The sequence below is a fragment of the Egretta garzetta genome, unplaced genomic scaffold, assembly GCF_000687185.1.
Source record: "Egretta garzetta isolate BGI_Z169 unplaced genomic scaffold, ASM68718v1 scaffold6, whole genome shotgun sequence".
Classification (NCBI taxonomy): Eukaryota; Metazoa; Chordata; class Aves; order Pelecaniformes; family Ardeidae; genus Egretta; species Egretta garzetta.
In genome coordinates this window covers 3,130,009-3,147,893 of record NW_009260080.1, presented here as the reverse complement: position 1 = coordinate 3,147,893, position 17,885 = coordinate 3,130,009, and the positions used below count along the sequence as shown (strand labels likewise).

Genomic DNA, 17,885 nt, shown 5'->3' with positions numbered 1-17,885 from the left:
CTCCCCAACGGTGCATGAGCGATGTGGTCATGCTGGTGCATGGGGAGAGTGCAGTCACTGTCAGCGACACTGGTCGCAGGTGAAGCTCTGCTACCAAATAAGATACGAGAATGGAGGTGTTTCTTACCTAAGCTTTTCTGTTTGCTTATGAGCTGTGAAGGTAGAAACTTCTGTGTTGTTAATGTGAGAATTTCACTATGTAAAAATGTAATCTCATGCATTTGACTGTGTCCCTTTAAATTCTACATGCTAGAATGTATAGCTGCCAAATCTGTACGTACTGGTACTGAGTGGTGGTGCAGCTGATTCGCTTGAGGGAAGGGATGCCATCCAGAGGGACCTTGACAGGCTTGAGGAGTGGGCCCGTGTGAACCTCCAGCAAGGCCAAGTGCAAAGTCCTGCCCCTTGCGTTGGGGCAACCCCCAATATCCATACGGGCCAGAGGATGAATGAATTGAGAGCAGCCCTGTGGAGAAGGACTGGGGGATACTGAGGGGTGAAAAATCAGACATGAGGCGGCAGTGTGTGCTTGCAGCCCAGAAAGCTGATCGTATCCAGTCATAGCCAACATGGACCTGTTGGAGTAGGTCCAGAGGAGGGCCATTAAAATAATCAGAGGGCTGGAACACCTTTCCTGTGGAGAAAGCCTGAGAGAGTTGGGGTTGTTTAACCTGGAAAAGAGGAGTCTGTTGGGAGATCTTATTGTGGCCTTCCAATGCTTAACGGGGTCTTATGAGAAAGGCTGAGAGAGACATTCTACCAGGGCCTGCAGTGACAGGACAAAGGGCAATGGTTTTAAACTGGAAGAGGGTGGATTTAGATTGCATGTAAGGAAGAAATTTTTGTGATAACAGTGGTGACTCACTGGCACAGGTTGCTCAGAGAGATGGTGGAGACCCCTTCCCTGGAATCATTCAGGGTCAGGCTGGACAGGGCTGTGAGCAGCCTGACCTGGTTGAAGATGTCCCTGCTCTCACTGCAGGGGGGTTGGACTGGGTGACCTTTAAGGGTCCCTTCCAACCCAAACTATTTCATGATTCTGTGAAGTAATCCAGAAAAGGGTATTTCTTGGTGAAGTCCTCTAAAATGGAGTAGCTTGGCAGCAGAGGGCAAATGGAAGTTAACATAGTTAAAACAATGCCTAGAAAGGCATAAACCGTATTAACATCTCTGTGTACAACTACAGCTCAGGAGCTGTATCTGACAGAAATTAGAAGATTTTTTTTTTCCCCACAGATTTTAACTGAAAGGGTGTTAACCCATTTATGTGATTATATGTAACTATGTGTATGTATAGATCTAAAACTGTTCAACACATCTGTGTGTATACATAGGGTTTGGTGCTTTGGGCCTTAAAAGTAATCCGAACACTGCAGAAACCAGTAAACTGAAAGCCATTGCAAGAGTTGTTCCCGAGGGAGACAGGAAGGAGGGTGGAATAGAGGAGAATATACATGTGTTTGGGATCTGATCACATTTTGAAAAGAAACAGAAATGTGATGAGCACTGAAAACCTGTTCCTAACTGCTGACCATATGTCCAGGAACAGGAAGATACTTAGTGAAGCCCAGAAAATTGGCAATAACCTGTTTATGGGATGGGCTTTTTTTAATGTCAGTCTTGTCTTTGTATGGCAGAGGAATCTAGCCACAGTGAAAAAAGAAATCTAGTCGAATAAGAAACTACTCAGTGGCAGTTCTTTCTCTTTTCTTCTTTAATTTGTGAACATGGCTAATTAGTTACTACTGATTAATCACACATAAAAAGCTCTGATGGGATTAGGTGCAGGGGAGGGCTGCGCAGAGTCCAGAGGAAATGAACAAAATCATTTCAGTGCAGTACAGGATACTGGTGCAACCTGAATTTTATTTTAGATTCACTATGGAATTGGTGTCAGGTTACTGGAACTTGGGTGTTCCAAAAACTAATTAAAATACCAAGTGTTTTAATGAGAAAATTTGAGGGTTACTGGAACTTGGGTGTTCCAAAAACTAATTACCAAGTGTTTTAATGAGAAAATTTGAGTATGAGTGGGCATCAAAACCTTAACTAAATCTAGTCTCATTTTTATATAAATTTAAATATCCTTATATTTTGTGATATAAAAATGAAAGCAAATTTAAAGCTGTTTTTATTCATGGCGCATACTGTGCTTTTAGTAAGCTGTGCTTTTCCTTGGCTTTATGATATGTTAAAAAGCTGAAAATACCACGTCAGAACCACCAAACTGGTTAATGCCAAGTCTTGTTAATAGTGATGGTGCTCATTCCTAGCTTGAGATGTAGTGTGTTGGCGGATCTTAAATTGGAAGTGGCCCTGGGTTTGGTTTAAATTTTCTCTGATCAACTTACTTAAAAGGAAGCTCGGTTGCCTTGTTAGCTTTGCCAGCTCTGCTCTCCTATTTCTCTATTTCAGCTATTTTAAGTTGTAATTGTTGTTTCAGAAGTCATTTATGCTGGAGAATGAACTTTTTGTTCTCAATGTTCACATTTGAAAAATTTTGAGTAATCAATCTTAAAACATTTGAAATGTTTAACAAGTGGTACCCCATGAAACTAAAACTATTTTCTGTTGAATATCAGGTTTAATTTAAAAAAAAAAAAACCAGTAATTAAATGTTTGTACAAAATAAGATTTTGACAGTAAAGAACATATTCTCCATGTTTATGCAAGAAATCAAACATAATTTGATTTTTCTTAAACAGGGGAAAGCAGTAGATCATGCATGGTAATATTAATTGGTGATACTGTCAGGTGTTTTTAAGGATATTAAAATGCATATTTGGCTTTAAGAAGCTGACAGAAATTAACAGCAACAACCTGGTAAGTCAGGTGCACTTTCACTCTTCTCGTAAGTTCACGTCCACTTTTACTATCCAAGAAAGTGAAACCATGAGCTGTCAAAAATGGTGGAAAGTAGTTTTCTGTCATTAAACTGAATTTCTGCTTACATGTAAACAAGCACCTCTATTGAATTTTGTATACTAACACTTAATGTTGCACAATACATTTTTTAACCTGACAGTGTCCCTAAATTATCATGTCTGTTTGCTTTCATTTTCCAGCTGGGTTTTAATTTTGCATGCATTTCAGTGAAATACAGTAAGCATAATTGTTGTGTCCTGGAAGCATTTTGGGGCTGTCTCTGCTAGTGCTCTCCAAAACAAGCAAGGTAGTGGAATTAATTTTGCTTTTGTGGGGGTTTGTTAGCTGATGAATAAGTGATGTGGAAGTGATTCCACTTTATTTACGTATATGCGTATCTGGTTTTGAACTTAATGCTGTTTGAAGAATAGCTGTAAGTAATGCAAGTAAAAATTCCTTTTAATGACACCCCAAAGAACTCCGAAATTTAGTAGAACTAAACATTTCTATTTTGAGAAAATAAAATTAAACTCTCTTTAGTTTGGCAAAGCAATTTGTAACGTGCAATGCTTGTCCTTAGTTTATCATAGGAGCCTCTGTGAAGCTGTTTTTTTGAAGTAATGCCAATAGAAAGTGGAAGTTGTGCATCTGCTCGCCAAGCAAAGCAGAAACGTAAATCACACAGTCTTTCAATCCGAAGAACCAACAGTTCCGAGCAAGAACGGGCAGGACTGCAGAGAGACATGTTGGAAGGGCAGGTAAGATCATACGGAGGTTACCAAAGCAGCACCGTAACTTTTTTATGAGTGTTTTTTCTGTGCGAAGAAAATAAATAAACTTAAGTGATGAAATACGTCCAGTAAAGCTGCAGGAACAGCAGACTTTCTTGCTTGCAAGTGCTGACTGTCTTTGGAGACTATTGACGTGGAGGTTGACGGTGTTTCAGGTTGTATTCAGACCTGTGGATCTTTTTATCAGCTTTTGTGTATTCTTACATGAATGATAAAACCATGAAGAAATACAAAGAAACAGCCTATTGATTTTGCTGCAACTCTGTCCCCCTTAAAGGTGAAGATTGATTCTTGATTTCATAAGTTTAAATTTGGAATAGTAGAAACCCAGGAATACAAATAAACCAAAATACTTGTTATTGTGACTCTGGTAGGGAAGGTATTAGTGGGAACGCTGTTCTGCATTCCTTTCCATAAAGTAAATAAATATTGCCCACTTGACAGAGGCATGAGCGAACTTAAGATATTTATTTATTTTTTTAAATTTGGCTCAAATAAAGCTGTGATCTTCGGTGTATTAAACTAAGGGAGAGAACAACCGCCACAAACTTCTGTAATTTTCTTAATCACGCCAGTCTGTGTAGTGGACACAATCTGAAGCTGCTTTGGTGCATTTCACCTACAAATATTGAGATAAACTGTAGGTAAGGCTTCTATAGGAAGTACTTGAAGTAGTGCTGCCAAAGAGAAGCAAATATCAGTTTGAAAACTATTTATTGTCAAATTTGACTATGCAATGTTAGCGTGGGCCTGGCAAAGATGACGCAAAACTTGATTCTTGTCAGAGAAGTGGTTTGAAACAGTAACAGTGTTTGGCGGTGAGAAACCTCACTTTCTGGACTCTGCAGACACTCTGAAGGGAAAACCTTGTGTTTTTTCAGTGTTGTGACATATTTTTAAAAATTTTTTAAAATCAAATCTATTATTTAGTAAATTACACCATTAGCTTTCTGGGAATTAACAGAGGCCAAGTTGTTGCTTCTAGTCATCTAGAAGTTGGAGAATGTAGGTACTTGGGTAGCAAACTGTCGATGCGTTTGGGCTATTACAGCCTTACTGCAGGAAAGGAGCGAAGGGCAGCTGAGAGGGCAAGGCATGCTGTCACTTCTGTGTAGTAAACTGAAGTTTTAAGCTGTTTTAGTATTTCTTATCAAACTCTGTAAGTGTAGTATTCAAAGGTTTTATATGTTTTATGTATCATCTTAGCTAATTTGGTTGACCTTTAACCTTGAACAGCCAGTGGCAGATTCTAACGAGTAGAGAGTATCAATGCCCTTTCACAGTGGAGTTGTAAACCGCATGAGATCTGGACAACTACTTTTGCAGATAAACAGATAACACTATTACATGACATTTTTATAAGCTAATTTAAATAATGCCATCTTTAAAGAGAGTAAAGGAAGTGGATGCATTTTACTGTGCTAGTTACTTTAGGACAGGTTTAGATTTGATTATGCTTTCAGGCTCTGAGAAGCAGATTGAAAACCTTTCCTACATCTCCTTTTCTGTTTCAGAAGTTGTAGGATAGCTTAGTTTCTTCCATAACCTTGCTGTTTGGTGCTTGAATCAGAAATAATATTTCTAACTTCAGTGTTTCTCTTAATAGCATTTCATTTGTATAGTTTTCTTGTTTAATCAATTTTTGTTTCAAGATGGTTTTAATCAGGATCTGTTTCACGTTCTGGTTGGCTGTGAATGCGTGAACAAAAGTACTGTGTCAAGGGAGAGGCAGATGAAGATGCCGAAAGGAGTATCCTAGGGGGACATAAGGAGCATAGTACCACTTCTTTCAACACAGTGCCTGTTTCAGCACAGTGCCACAGCTTAAAGTAGCTGTGAAACTGGTGTAAAACTGAATTATGCATAAAGCAGATGTGCTCTTTGTCATGGGTATTAGTGGTTTTTCTTGCTCTTCTCTTTAAAATTGATGTTCAAGAAATGACTTATAAAATCAGGATCATGATAGGCTTTTCTAATTGTTTCTAAAGACAATCAGCTTGACTGTATTAACCAAAATGTGAGTGAGATTAAATTCTGGTTGTTTAGGTGCTGACTTGGTAGAAGGCGCATGCTGCCCTCTGATGGCTAGTATGCACATGCTTCTTCCCAATTCAGTCAGTTTAAAGGAATGGAACCAATTTCTTTTGGTTTGGGTTTGCTGGAACACTTAAGAACAAAACAATCTGTAATCATCCTTAAACTTGCATTGAATAATGAAGTTCACTTGAATTTGGGTGGTGTCCTGTGCTAACGTTTGTAATTCCATTCTAGTAATGCTTCTTCTGTACTTCTAGACCTGAAATAGTGGTTTTGTGCTGTGGCAGAAGCTGACTCAGTTGTCTTTTTTTTACTCATAGCTGATGATTTCAAGACTTTGAAATTACATACTTTTGCTTTGTTTAAAGAAAACAGATGTTGCTGATAGGCACGTTCCCTGTATATTTGATAGATGAACATTGATATATTAATAATATGGTATGCACGATACCCTATTAATTTCACTTTGAAATTTGGTGACTTGTTTCCTTGCACAGCTATTTCTCAGTTTTTGAATACAGCTGCATTATTTACGGGTTTGTCCAGTAATAAGATGTTGTCTTACTGAATTCTGTGATGACAGGTTAGATATACTACAAAGGAGTAGTTGAGCTTTTTCGTTGTTAGGGTAAGGCTCAGTTAAGTGGAATCTTCTTGTTTTAAAAGTTTATAGCTGGCTACCTAGATCAATAATAAGTGCAGTAACACCACTTAAATGTTGTAGTCCACCAGCAACTGAAGAATAGAACAGTTTTAGTAGGATTTATTTATGTAGTGAGGAAGGACGGTTTATCCTTTAATCCATACTTGTAGGGGATTAATTGGTTGTAGTTATTAGACTAATGACTGTATTTTTTCCTTTCTAATTTGCCATTTTTTAGTAGCATGCTGTGCTTGAAATTTCAAGCCGTTTATTCATATAAGGTTATCCATCGGTTGTCTTCTGCTTTACTCACCACTCAACAGTGTTTGATAAGAGAATCATTGATATAGTGAGAACCTTGACTCCCAACATAAATGAATACTAACTTGTTTTGGATATGGTTTGCATTTGTTCAGGGAAAATATGGTGCTGATGTCTGTTTTATAGGCAGATGAATAAAATTTAAGTAGCTTCCCAACAGAAACTTGTGGTCAACCTGTGTATTGAGCTCAGATCATATAAATCCTGTGTTAGTGGTTTTATTACATGTTTTTGTGTCTCAGAATTGCTATTTTGATTATGCTGAAGAAAAAAACCCCAGCCCTCCTCTGTGTATTTGCTTCAAAATACTTTCTGTGAAGAGGAAATGCTTGAATAATACTGGGGGAGGGAAGGATTAGAAATTACCATTTACTTCGTGTTTAGTTGTGGGTTAATGGCAAAAGTAGGTAGATGTTAAAAATATGTTTAAAAGGTTAGTTTGTCTCAAGCTTTGGTAATAAGGTGCTTTGTGGTGACAAATTCCTAAACTAATGCATAGTCAACTTCTGAATTTCTTTGTTAAGCAAAGGTATTCTTTCTTCTTGAACTGGAAGCACCTTGACATTATATTATCATTTTTTTTCCACCTTTTTTCTTTAATGAGTGTACATGTATCTTGGTTTTATAATTTATCTCTAGTAAAAACAAAAAAACCCCAACCCTCGGGTGATTTGAATTCTCTTCCTTGAAAGAGGAGGAGTATGTAAAGTGAATAATTTTATAATGCGCATAGCTTTTTGTTTTGTATTCTACACTAGTAGTAGTTTTAATTTCCTTCCTTGCTGGGAGATAGAACTGTTAAAATCAATTTAAGATTGAAAGGCAACTACATAAAATATATGTAAAGAAAAATATAAACGACAATATTTTGCCTTCTAGGATTCTAAACTACCATCTTCCGTACGGAATACGCTCCTTGAACTTTTTGGACAAATAGAGCGGGAGTTTGAAAACCTGTATATTGAAAATTTGGAATGTGAGTATCTATGGTGTTCTAGCAACTTATAACTTGTTTGGATTTAGGTTATAGTAACGTGAATTGAGATGCTTACCTTGGATACTGCAGTGTAATTACCATAGCTTTTCTGTGAGGAGTTTAAGAATTGTTTTGACCTTGTAGCCAAAGAGGGGGCTTGTACCTTTTCAGAAAAATCACTTTCTTAGCTCTTTGACAGAAGTAGTGGGAACTGATGTGCGTCATCCTCCTTGCTCTTAGGCAAAGAAGGTGAACTGGCTGTCTCCTGGTCATTGTAGGCTCTGGTGTATACCATGTTAATTTGGCAGTAACTCCATTCAGCCATTGAAGTTTGTGGCTTTGTTGTATACTTACAGGCTTAATTTTAATGATATAATATTAGCAAATAAAATTGGAAAAGTGTCTTTCTTGAAAAGGTGTAAAATGCAGCGGGTTTGGGTCGTTCTACTTAGTACATTGCATAACCAACACCTGCAACTGTTCATGAATTTTGAAGTTGAGCACTTAGATAAAAATTCCAGGTGTATTTGCAAAAAAAGTTATTTGTTTAATGACAGTGCAGTTGTATGGTAATTTAAGTGATCCAAGGTGATGTAAGAGGATCCTAAGTAACACAGGCAGTCATACAGTAAAGCCTCTGCTCAATTTTCCTTGATAGATTTTGGAAGCTGTGTTGTGTGGCTTGACTTCTGAATTGTGGAATCTGTCTGGTTTGGCTCCAAGTCAAAATTTTTTTCACACCTAATCTGTTTCCACAGTTAAACCAAACACTCATGTTAAAAAAAAAAACCAAAAACAACCAAATTCTTGCACGCTTTTTGAAAATATGCTGGCTTTTTATTCTCCTAAAACATGAGATTGTGTTGGTTAAAGGCTATCATCAACACTACACGTTTTTTAGTGACAATTTGCACAACTGCGTTTTCAGCCTCCTGCTGAGAAGTTGGCTGGTAGCAAGAAAAGTAGTGATTCCTCCCCTGCCCCAACCTTCAGAAAAGTTTGTCAGAAAACAAGTGGTGAATTTGTCTGTACCCTCCGGAGTATGGTTATTTTCCGTCCATACCATTTCTGTTTCTTCTGCATCTTCCTTCTTCACCTCACAGTTCTAGTTCACTCCTGGCCTTTGTGATCTTTTTCCCTCCCCCTGACAGTTTCTAGGTTTTTCTCTTCTGATGCTCAGTCTGTTATTTTTTGTTTTTATCTAATTCCTACATTAGTGTTGCGATTACTGTATGTAGAGAATTTCAGGGTTTTCCTCCCTGGCTTTTCGTACACTCCCTTTCCTTATTTACAGTGTCTTTCTAGTTTCTTCCTTTTCTTATCCCTTTGAGGTTCAGTCTTAATCCTTTCAGGCAATTCTTGTGTCAGTCTGGCTTGTTTGTTTCAGTCATCTGTTACTACAAGTCTGTATCCTTGTTTACTTCTCTTTCCTATTGTTTGTGTTTTTATAAAAGTTTAGGTTTATATGACTGGGAACACAGGCAAGAGAATCTTGCTTTGCTCATTTCAAGCACTTGGATGTGGTATGGAAGTGTAAACTGACTTTTCTAGTGCTTAGAACTGATACTTCAGTGAATTTCTCAGAAATGGCAAGAATCATATTCCTGATGGGTCACATTCTCCCACATTTCAAACTCCGGGAGTGAATGACTTTTTCTAAAGAAGTCCTAAGAATCTGTGGAAAGACAGACCTAGACTTATTCTCAAGAACAGTGAAAAACTGCTTCGTTAAAGCCTCTCAATAAGATTTCACCTAAGGAGAACACTTAAAGAGTATCAGCCCAGATTTTGAGAAAAAACTATAAGCCACTGAAAACGTTCTTTATAAAATGAAGTTGAGCAGCTTTAAACCAGCCTAGACACTGAAAATCATTTACAAGTATCTGATTTGTTTTAGTTATGCCATCGTTCTGTCTTGTGTTGAAATGGCAGTGGTGAGAGTTATAAATAATCGACAGAAAAGTATATTCTTGTTACAAATACGTGCTTTGTCTGATGTGTGATGAAAACATTTTGATAGTATTTAGTGTTTCTAAAACACTTGAACGTAAAATATATGTCATTCTACATTTTTTAATGTATTCCAAAGTATAAAAATCTACATTTGCTGCACTACCTTTCCTACTGAAACTCTTAACAGTAGACAGGCATTCAGTAGAAAATACTATTTTGTGATTAATAAAATCATTGTCAAGAAGTGACATACTAATTCTTTGGCTAAAACATTTATGATGCTGCCAGTTTTCTGTCTTCTGTTGGATTTACACAATACAGGTGTGCCATGGATTTCGCAGAAGCTGTTTTGTTAATCCTTAGCCACATTTATTAGTAAAAGTAACAGTAATTAGAAGCCACTAATACTTTCCTTGGAATCTGGGTCAAGGTTGATCTCTGGAAAATTCAGCATGAGTCTTGGTTTATGTCTTGGTGAGACCTGCTTTTATAAAATCACAGTTGATCTCTTTTCTTGTCATTATCATAAAATAGACTACTTACTAACCATAATGATTCTTAAACAGTATGTTAACGATGGTGTTAATGATACTCAATTTTTTGTATTAATGTGAATTTTTGTTATTGTTAGTACGTAGAGAGATTGATACACTGAATGAGCGTTTAGCAGCTGAAGGACAGACAATTGATGGAGCTGAACTGAGCAAAGGACAACTGAAAACAAAAGGTAAGAGAACCATAAACAATCCTAAACTAGTATTTTTTTAAATTAATTTTTTGTGTATTTTGCTGTCCAAAACTTAGAATCTTACTGAAGGGAATTAATACCAGTTACTTACACAAATAAGCTAATGTTGTATTATGAAATATCTTCCTTTGAATTTATTTGTCTCAACAGCCAGTCATAGTACCAGTCAGCTTTCTCAGAAACTAAAGACAACTTACAAGGCATCTACTAGCAAGGTATGAGACAAATTAAACCTCTGTTCATCAATGTGTACTAACATGGCTATCCTTAAGTTGTAAATTGTAGTTTCTTTAAGCTGAGTAGTGCTTGAAGATACTTTTCTTTAAGTAAACCTGCCTCATGAGGAACAGTATCTTCATCTTGGATTCATCAGGTACCCATTACTTCAACCACAGTGTATGACATTTTTACAATAATTGCTCATATTTTTAAAGAATGAATATTGGAGGGGAGAGAGTGAGTGCACATGTGTGTATGTGGGATTGCTCTTGTAAAGGGAACTAAAAAAATACTCAATTTCATGAAGGAAATAGAGAACTTGGTAAATTTCTGAATAAAGATTTGGGTATTGCAGTTGAAATGGGGATTTAAGTAGGCATCTATATATGTGCTATGACAGGTTTTTGTGGGGGTTTAAAATTTGTTTTTATTTTTTAGCTATGAGACTAGAACGGTTTGTTTCCTTTATATTGCAAGCCTTGCAAATTAGTAACTAGTGATCTTTTTGCCTGGTCTCTTAGCACAGTTACACTTTCTGATGTTTTTCATTTTGCACATCTGCATCTGTCCGGTATTTTTGTTTTCCTCTTTCTCTCCCCTTTTTCAGTTTTCATAGAGAGTTTACTTGCTGCTCTTTTTGCCCTGTCTCAGGGTCATTTCACGACACATTATTAAGGGTAAATGAAATGTGAGGAAACCACAGTGGGATGTGGTACATGAACCAACTACATAGGAAGCTCTGTGCTGACCTGTATTGGAGGCTGATGTGTGATTATGGAATGACTGTAGGTGTCTTGCTAATACCATCTGTTAAGTAGTCTGAAAGTTGACACTAAGCGAGAGTGGTGTGGTGAAATAGATCTAAGTTACTGTGGTTTATTTGGTCTCCTTTTTAATTTTATTGTTTCTCAAACTTCTGTCTTTATATGCAAGCCCATCTAATGCAGAGGTGCCTCCTTTTTCTTCAGAGTTAATGACTTAAGAATTCTTTAATGAGGCCACTTAAATAAGGACAACATGATATTAATAGGGACCATGTAGTATTAGTACACCTATTATGTAGTTATGTATTAATACTTTCTCTAGTGTAGTGATGGGGTTTGGTTGGTGTGTTTGTGGTTTTTGTTTGTTTGGTTTGGGGTTTTTTGGTTTTTTTTAAGGCCAGTGTTAAATGCTTGTTGTCTTTTACTTGCTTGCAATGCAGTGCTCATATTCGTTCCTGAGCAAGGCGGGTGGACCTCGCAGCTTCAGCGTGGGAAGCTGGGAAGTATGGGGTGGAGACTTCTGGGTAGCTGCTTTGCTTCCCGGTGTTCTGATATGCATGCACAGCAAAGTAGTCATGAGTAGTGGAACGTGAAGGATTTAATACCTTTTTATAGACATCGTACATATCTATGATATCAATCGATAACCAACAGATGTTTGAATGTGCTGATATATTTCTTTCCACAACTTTGAGTCAGAGTTTACTGGGGGGTAGAGAGGAGAGCTGAGGGTAATGACGAAGTTGGTGGCATCTCTCCCCAGTGTGTTCTTTGACACCTTTCTGCACTTCATGGGCGTGGCTTTATTTAAACCACTTTTTCCTTCCTACACAGAAGAGTCAAAGCTGCAATCTTTTGTCTCTTGACCCACAAAGAGACTAAAGCCAAAAGTCAGGAAAGGCTATAACTAAGTTCCTAACAAACTGTGCTCTTTCTGTCTGTATCCTGACTGGATGCAATTAGAGTTCCCTAATATACTGTCTGAGAAAATGACACTTGAAGAGTTTTAAGAATTCAAGAGCTTTGAAATTCTTATGTCTGTATTTATGAACGCCGAATGAACAGTGCTGTTCCCAGAAATGGATTGTGTTCCAGACGCAGTGGGGTAGTGGATTGCAACTTTTCTCTTTGGCCCATCCTTTACACTGTTACTGTATGCCTAATTTAAAACTTGTCAGAAGTCTGGGTTTGTTGGGGTTTTTTTATTATTTTATTATCTTTTCCCTGTGGATTATTAGAGGAGACGTAAGTTTTACAAAGCAATTGTTTTGTGTAATTGTGTGCAATTACACTTTTCTGATTGCCAACCTACAAAGAGTTTAGGTTTGTTCTGAAAAGAGCTTTCAATATTTGCTTGTGCTAATGAGAAAGCTGACCCTTTGACTGCTTTAATGTTGGCAAGACATGCTAAGACTAAAGCAATCTGTTCATTTTCTTGGGGAAAATGCTGAGGTAAACATGCTTAATTCAAACCCTTCATAGAAAATTCGCATACCTGGATACTGTTTATCCCTTAGCTGAGTTAGGAGTCTGAATATTAAGTTGGCAAAACTATATCGGAAAAGGATGCTTTTAGCAGCAGAGGTTATCCACCAGTGCCCAAATCCTGAAGAGATAGAGTAGATTTAGTACTTGGTACTCTAAAAGTAATTTTTTGTATATGTTAATGGACAAGATCCTGTAATTTAATTGCAATTGTTTGTAGGTGCAGGAATTGCTATGTGAAATTCATGTTCTGATGTTAACAAGTTGTTATTGCTGATGTTAACAGTCCCTGGCTATGACAGTTGTTAAGACATCAGGAAAACATTAACAGTTTATGCAGAATCCTAAAATAAACTGAAATCATATAACTGTCTCCATCATAAACTAATTTTCAGGATCTCTGATTCTTTTGGATCAGGAAAAGGACTCTTAAAGGAAGGTATTTCTTCACCCAGCAGTTGAAGGGAATAAAAATTTTTGGAAGATGGAGTTTTTGACCTCACTGCTTAATGTATCTCCACAGGAAATTCTGTTCATCAGTCACAGAGTCATGCTGCTGGACGGGTCCTGAGTTGACCAAGCTTTCATTCTTATTTCTAATGTGTCCTGTCTGCTTAAGAGACATTTTTACAAAGTGCTTCAATTTGTGTGCCATGCTGTTGTTTCAATTTGTGTTCAGTTTTCAATTGTTTACATGGTAAACAATCGTATCCTTATTAACGAATCTCTGTATAGAAAGAAGTACATGAAACTGTATGGATTTAAGACAGACAGACAAAGATGAAACACACTCAAGATATGATTGCTTATTTGCATTTGTATATGATAACCTCAGATCTGCTGAAGTTATTTTAAGAACTTTCTGCAGTGCAGAGACCTCTTTTTAGCAAGTTGCATGTTATTTAAGTATGTCCTTCCCTGTCTTGGAAAATTGTTCATGTATGGTTAAGGAACCAAGAAGTAATCCAGGTGCTATCTAGTTTATCTGATTACTGGTATGGGAAGAAAAAAAACATGTGTAGAAAAAGTGTGCATTAAATAAATATCTATATTTGTGGATATTTAGTGTTAGATAGTGTTCTTGAAATCTTCTGTGTGTTCATTCAAGACTGCTAGTACTTCAAAAGGAGTTTTACAGCCTTGCCATTAAATGATCAGTGGAACCACTGCCCAGCAGTTTTGGAAAATCTATGCTTGCTGATGAGTAGGAGATAATTTCTCCTAGAAAACTTTTGCTGAGGATTTGACTCAACATTGGAAAGACAGAGTGCAAGCATAGTTTGAGTGTGGGGTTGAGAGTTGAAAAGCTTCAAGTTTAGAATTTGAGCTGAGCACTATATTAATCCTTAACTGTTTTCTTAATTCTGCTGTTCCACTTCTCATATGTGACTCTACTTAGTTTAAGGACTGCATCTGTAGGATTATGTTCAAGGCTTATGAAACTGCACTATGGTTGAACTAATGATCTTTACCGTTTTCTTTTCAACGCGTCCTTAATGATTGTTCCTTCTGCTGTGTAACCAAAATGCATATTAGCTGTTAATTTGGAATTCAAATAGGACATTATCATTTCATCATTGGAAAGTTGAGATGTCCAGGATTTGGAATGTTCTTGCTGATACTCCGTAACTTTTAGAAATCTTTGTGGAAGTAATTTGCTTTAATGGCATACTTGAGACCTTCTCTTTTGATACCAAAAACTAATGGGATTTTAACCTTAGTTTACTGTATCTGAAATGTAGACTTAATTAATTTTTTAACTTTTACTAAGCTGTAGATAAGTCTTAATGTGATTTGTGTTGAAGCATTTAAAGGTTTGACCTTAACTGGTCATACAGATACCTGCCCATAATTGCATGCAGAGGAATACTTGGATAAATGGAAGTTGTCTTTTTGTTTTAGTTCTAACAAAGCTTTTCAGGTAGTCTTTCTCAAAGAACAGTTATGTGCTTCAAGACTGGTGGGGTAAAAATAGGGTATTTTTAACAGTGGTTTTGCTTTCTGAAGTCATCTTTCACCACTCTTGATTTCAGTTGTTTCTGGCTGTGTTCCAGCAAGACAAACTTTTTTTTCTACACTCCCCTTTCATCTGAAAATGCAATTTTGTTCCTTTCTGTAGATACTGAGTGTTTTCAGCCTTCCTGTACTATAGTGCCTTGTCGTTTTACCATTTTTGCTAGGCTTTTTCTTCCTTTCACTTGGTATTACTTATGCACATACTAATTTGGATTTAATGACTCTTCTCTATTTTCCCCTAATAGCATTGACTTTGAGGGAATGTGCTTATCAAATGTTCAGATGAGCTTGACGTATCTTTAAGAAAAAAAAAAAAAAGCTTTATTACGCAAATAAATGGGCATATGCTCTCAGGTTGATGTTTGATTTGATGAGCTTTGTGCAGTTCCGAAGAGAAACAGCAGTGAGTGTTTTAAATGGGAATGTTTCTGGATTTCACTACAATTATGTAATAAGTACATGTTTCAAAGACGTATGCAGGATAACATGCACTATCTTTAAGTTATCAGATGTACTTGTTTGGGGATAGGCAAGGAAAATTTTGAGGTTTTTTTTTGTTCTGTTTTTTATTATAATCCTTTACCCAAACTGAATGGGAGGTGCATACTGCACTTGTACAATGTGTTACTCCAATGAGATTGCATTATTGTAGTAGAGCATAGTTTACCTTGCAATCTGTAAAACGGGGGGGTGTTACTAAAAAAGAAAAGAAAAAAGAAATTAAGAGGTATGTTTGCATCCAAACTCACTTTCCTACCATCAAATTTTTGGCAATAGTGAACTATCAGAACACTGAAGAATAATTATGAAAAAGTTAGTATCTATTTATGTTTGTGAGATAATGACTTAATCTTGGGTCAATGTGGAAAAAATATGTTGGTGTCTCTGCTATTTCAGATTGTATCCAGTTTCAAAACTACAACATCAAGGGCAATCTGTCAACTGGTAAAGGAATATGTTGGCCACAGGGATGGTATTTGGGATGTCAGTGTCGCGAAAACTCAACCAGTGGTGTTGGGAACTGCATCTGCTGGTAAAGTTTTGTGTTGCTTGAATCTTTAGAAAATTCTGGTTTAGTCCCTAAGCTATAGCAAATGTAGATCAAAATTCTTATCTCCACACTGGAAGAGTTGATTTAAAGAAGTTCAGTAGCTGAAAAATTCTTAAACTGCAGTTTCCTTGAAATGCATTCAACCTTTAGAAGGTCCAGGTGTCCTTGTTGATCTTTCCAAAGTACATGCCAGGTAACTTCCATGCAGGCCATGCTCTTCTTAGCATCAGCTCTAGCCTGTCGGATGGTGTAAAGGGGTGGGTCAGGGAGCTGCTTGCTTGGAGAGGTCTCTTGCACAGAATACTATGCTGTTGTATACAGAGATCACCACAGGCTTCCTGCTGTAGTAGTGTTTAGCCTTTGGTTTATAGAAGCTGTAGACTTAATCATAGTTTGCATATTTTTATATTCTTACATTCATCTGGCTTTTGCCTAAGGATCTAGGAGCAACTAAAAATCTTAATTTTCAGATCTTATGTAACTTACTAGATTCCTTCCTTTCTACTTAAGAGAGGGAACAGGTACTACTGAATAAGTCACTAAACCTACTGTGATCCAAAAATCAATCTAGTGTCTTGTGTGGATTTGGAAAATTGTTAGGGAAATAAACCATAGCTGGTTAGAATTGGTCAGTTTGAAGTGGCAGTCTTTTGAAACTGGAACAGAATCTGACAACACTTAGTGGACGTAAATGCTATGGACCAGAAACCTCTGCTTCATAAACTGAACTGTTAGCTTTTTTGCGCGACCACTGAGGGGCACGTTTTGTCTTTGTGTGGGATGTCTTGTCTTTCCCCTGATTTAACTTGGAAACAGCCATCCTCCAATTTAGCATTAAGGTTGTCCCCATTTACAAATACTTATATTAATTATTTATTTTGGGGTGTGGCAGGGTAAAGGATTGGCATTGGGAGCTCTTCCCTTTTTAAGTAAGTTTTTGTAGGACTCTGCAGCGACCTGTATGCATTTGGGACTTCTATGCGGGAAGTAAAAATAGTTTGTGCATAGAATTCTTGTTTGTAGTGGCTGCCTGACTTTTCCACCACTGAATGCCTTCTGTGTTCTTTCTGAATCTCATGATATGCAGTTGGGGCATTATACATAAGTATATGACCAAGTTAGAAAAAATAGCAAAAGTAGAATTTGCCTTTCAATACTTACTGCAATTAATCCGATTGGGACAGCATCTTCACTTTTTTGAGATGCATATTAAGTTATAATGATAGGAAGCTTTTATATTTTATTTATAAGGTAATAATCGGGAGGAGTTGGTCTTTTCTACATTTGAAGTCTATTTCATATGGTATGAAATGTTCAAAGATAATTTGTTTGTTGAATCAATTAAAAGTGAAAGCCATACATTTGTAACAATATTTACAGTGACTTTTTAATCTTTGTAGATCACACTGCTTTGCTGTGGAGCATAGAAACAGGGAAGTGCCTGGTCAAGTATGTAGGGCATGTTGGGTCAGGTAAGATAAGGGCATGTTGTGAAACCTGGAAACAGAATGTGTTGGGCGGGGGAAGTGGGTTTTGGATGACTGCAGAAATGTTTATTGTGGTTTCACTTGCAGGTTTGCCAACACCATTAACAAGTTAATTGTGGAGTTCCATTAATCCTCACAGAGAGAATGTTTTATACTATGATTCTTTCTTAGAGAGGCGTATTAAGACAGTTCTGTAAATGCTAAATGAATAAACAAGTCTGTATGAAGACATTTACAGGCACAGTTACGACACCCAGAAGTTAAATGTCAGAACTCATCGAGTTCTTATGCATATGCAGAACAAGAGAAATACATATCATCAGAAGTGAGCTGTTTTGCAGGATCTGTGTTACATTTAGAATACACGATGCAGATGCTAGATGCTGCGTGACCATCTATTTGTACTTTTTTGTTTAATAGATGATCCCATATATAATTTGTTGCATAGTATTAAAAACTTGTTTTGAAGACAGTTAATTCAATATAGGCATTTGTCTTCCTCTATACCAGTATGGATATTTCGGAAACA

At 36.9% G+C, this 17,885-nt stretch overlaps 1 protein-coding gene across 2 annotated transcripts in view; it reads left to right on the top strand.

The window, feature by feature from the left end:
• Positions 1-17,885, top strand: part of WDR37 (WD repeat domain 37) — a 41,667-nt gene that overhangs the window by 502 nt on the left and 23,280 nt on the right. The window contains exons 1-7 of one of the 2 annotated variants that reach the window (XM_035896811.1): positions 2,912-3,172; positions 3,446-3,623; positions 7,537-7,633; positions 10,218-10,313; positions 10,485-10,549; positions 15,716-15,851; positions 17,270-17,341. In XM_035896811.1, the coding sequence (XP_035752704.1) occupies positions 3,486-3,623; positions 7,537-7,633; positions 10,218-10,313; positions 10,485-10,549; positions 15,716-15,851; positions 17,270-17,341 (604 nt within the window). In that variant the 5' untranslated portion in view covers positions 2,912-3,172; positions 3,446-3,485. Of the gene's footprint in view, positions 1-2,911; positions 3,173-3,445; positions 3,624-7,536; positions 7,634-10,217; positions 10,314-10,484; positions 10,550-15,715; positions 15,852-17,269; positions 17,342-17,885 lie in introns of those variants that run through there. The other variant, XM_009641348.2, reaches the window with a different exon arrangement.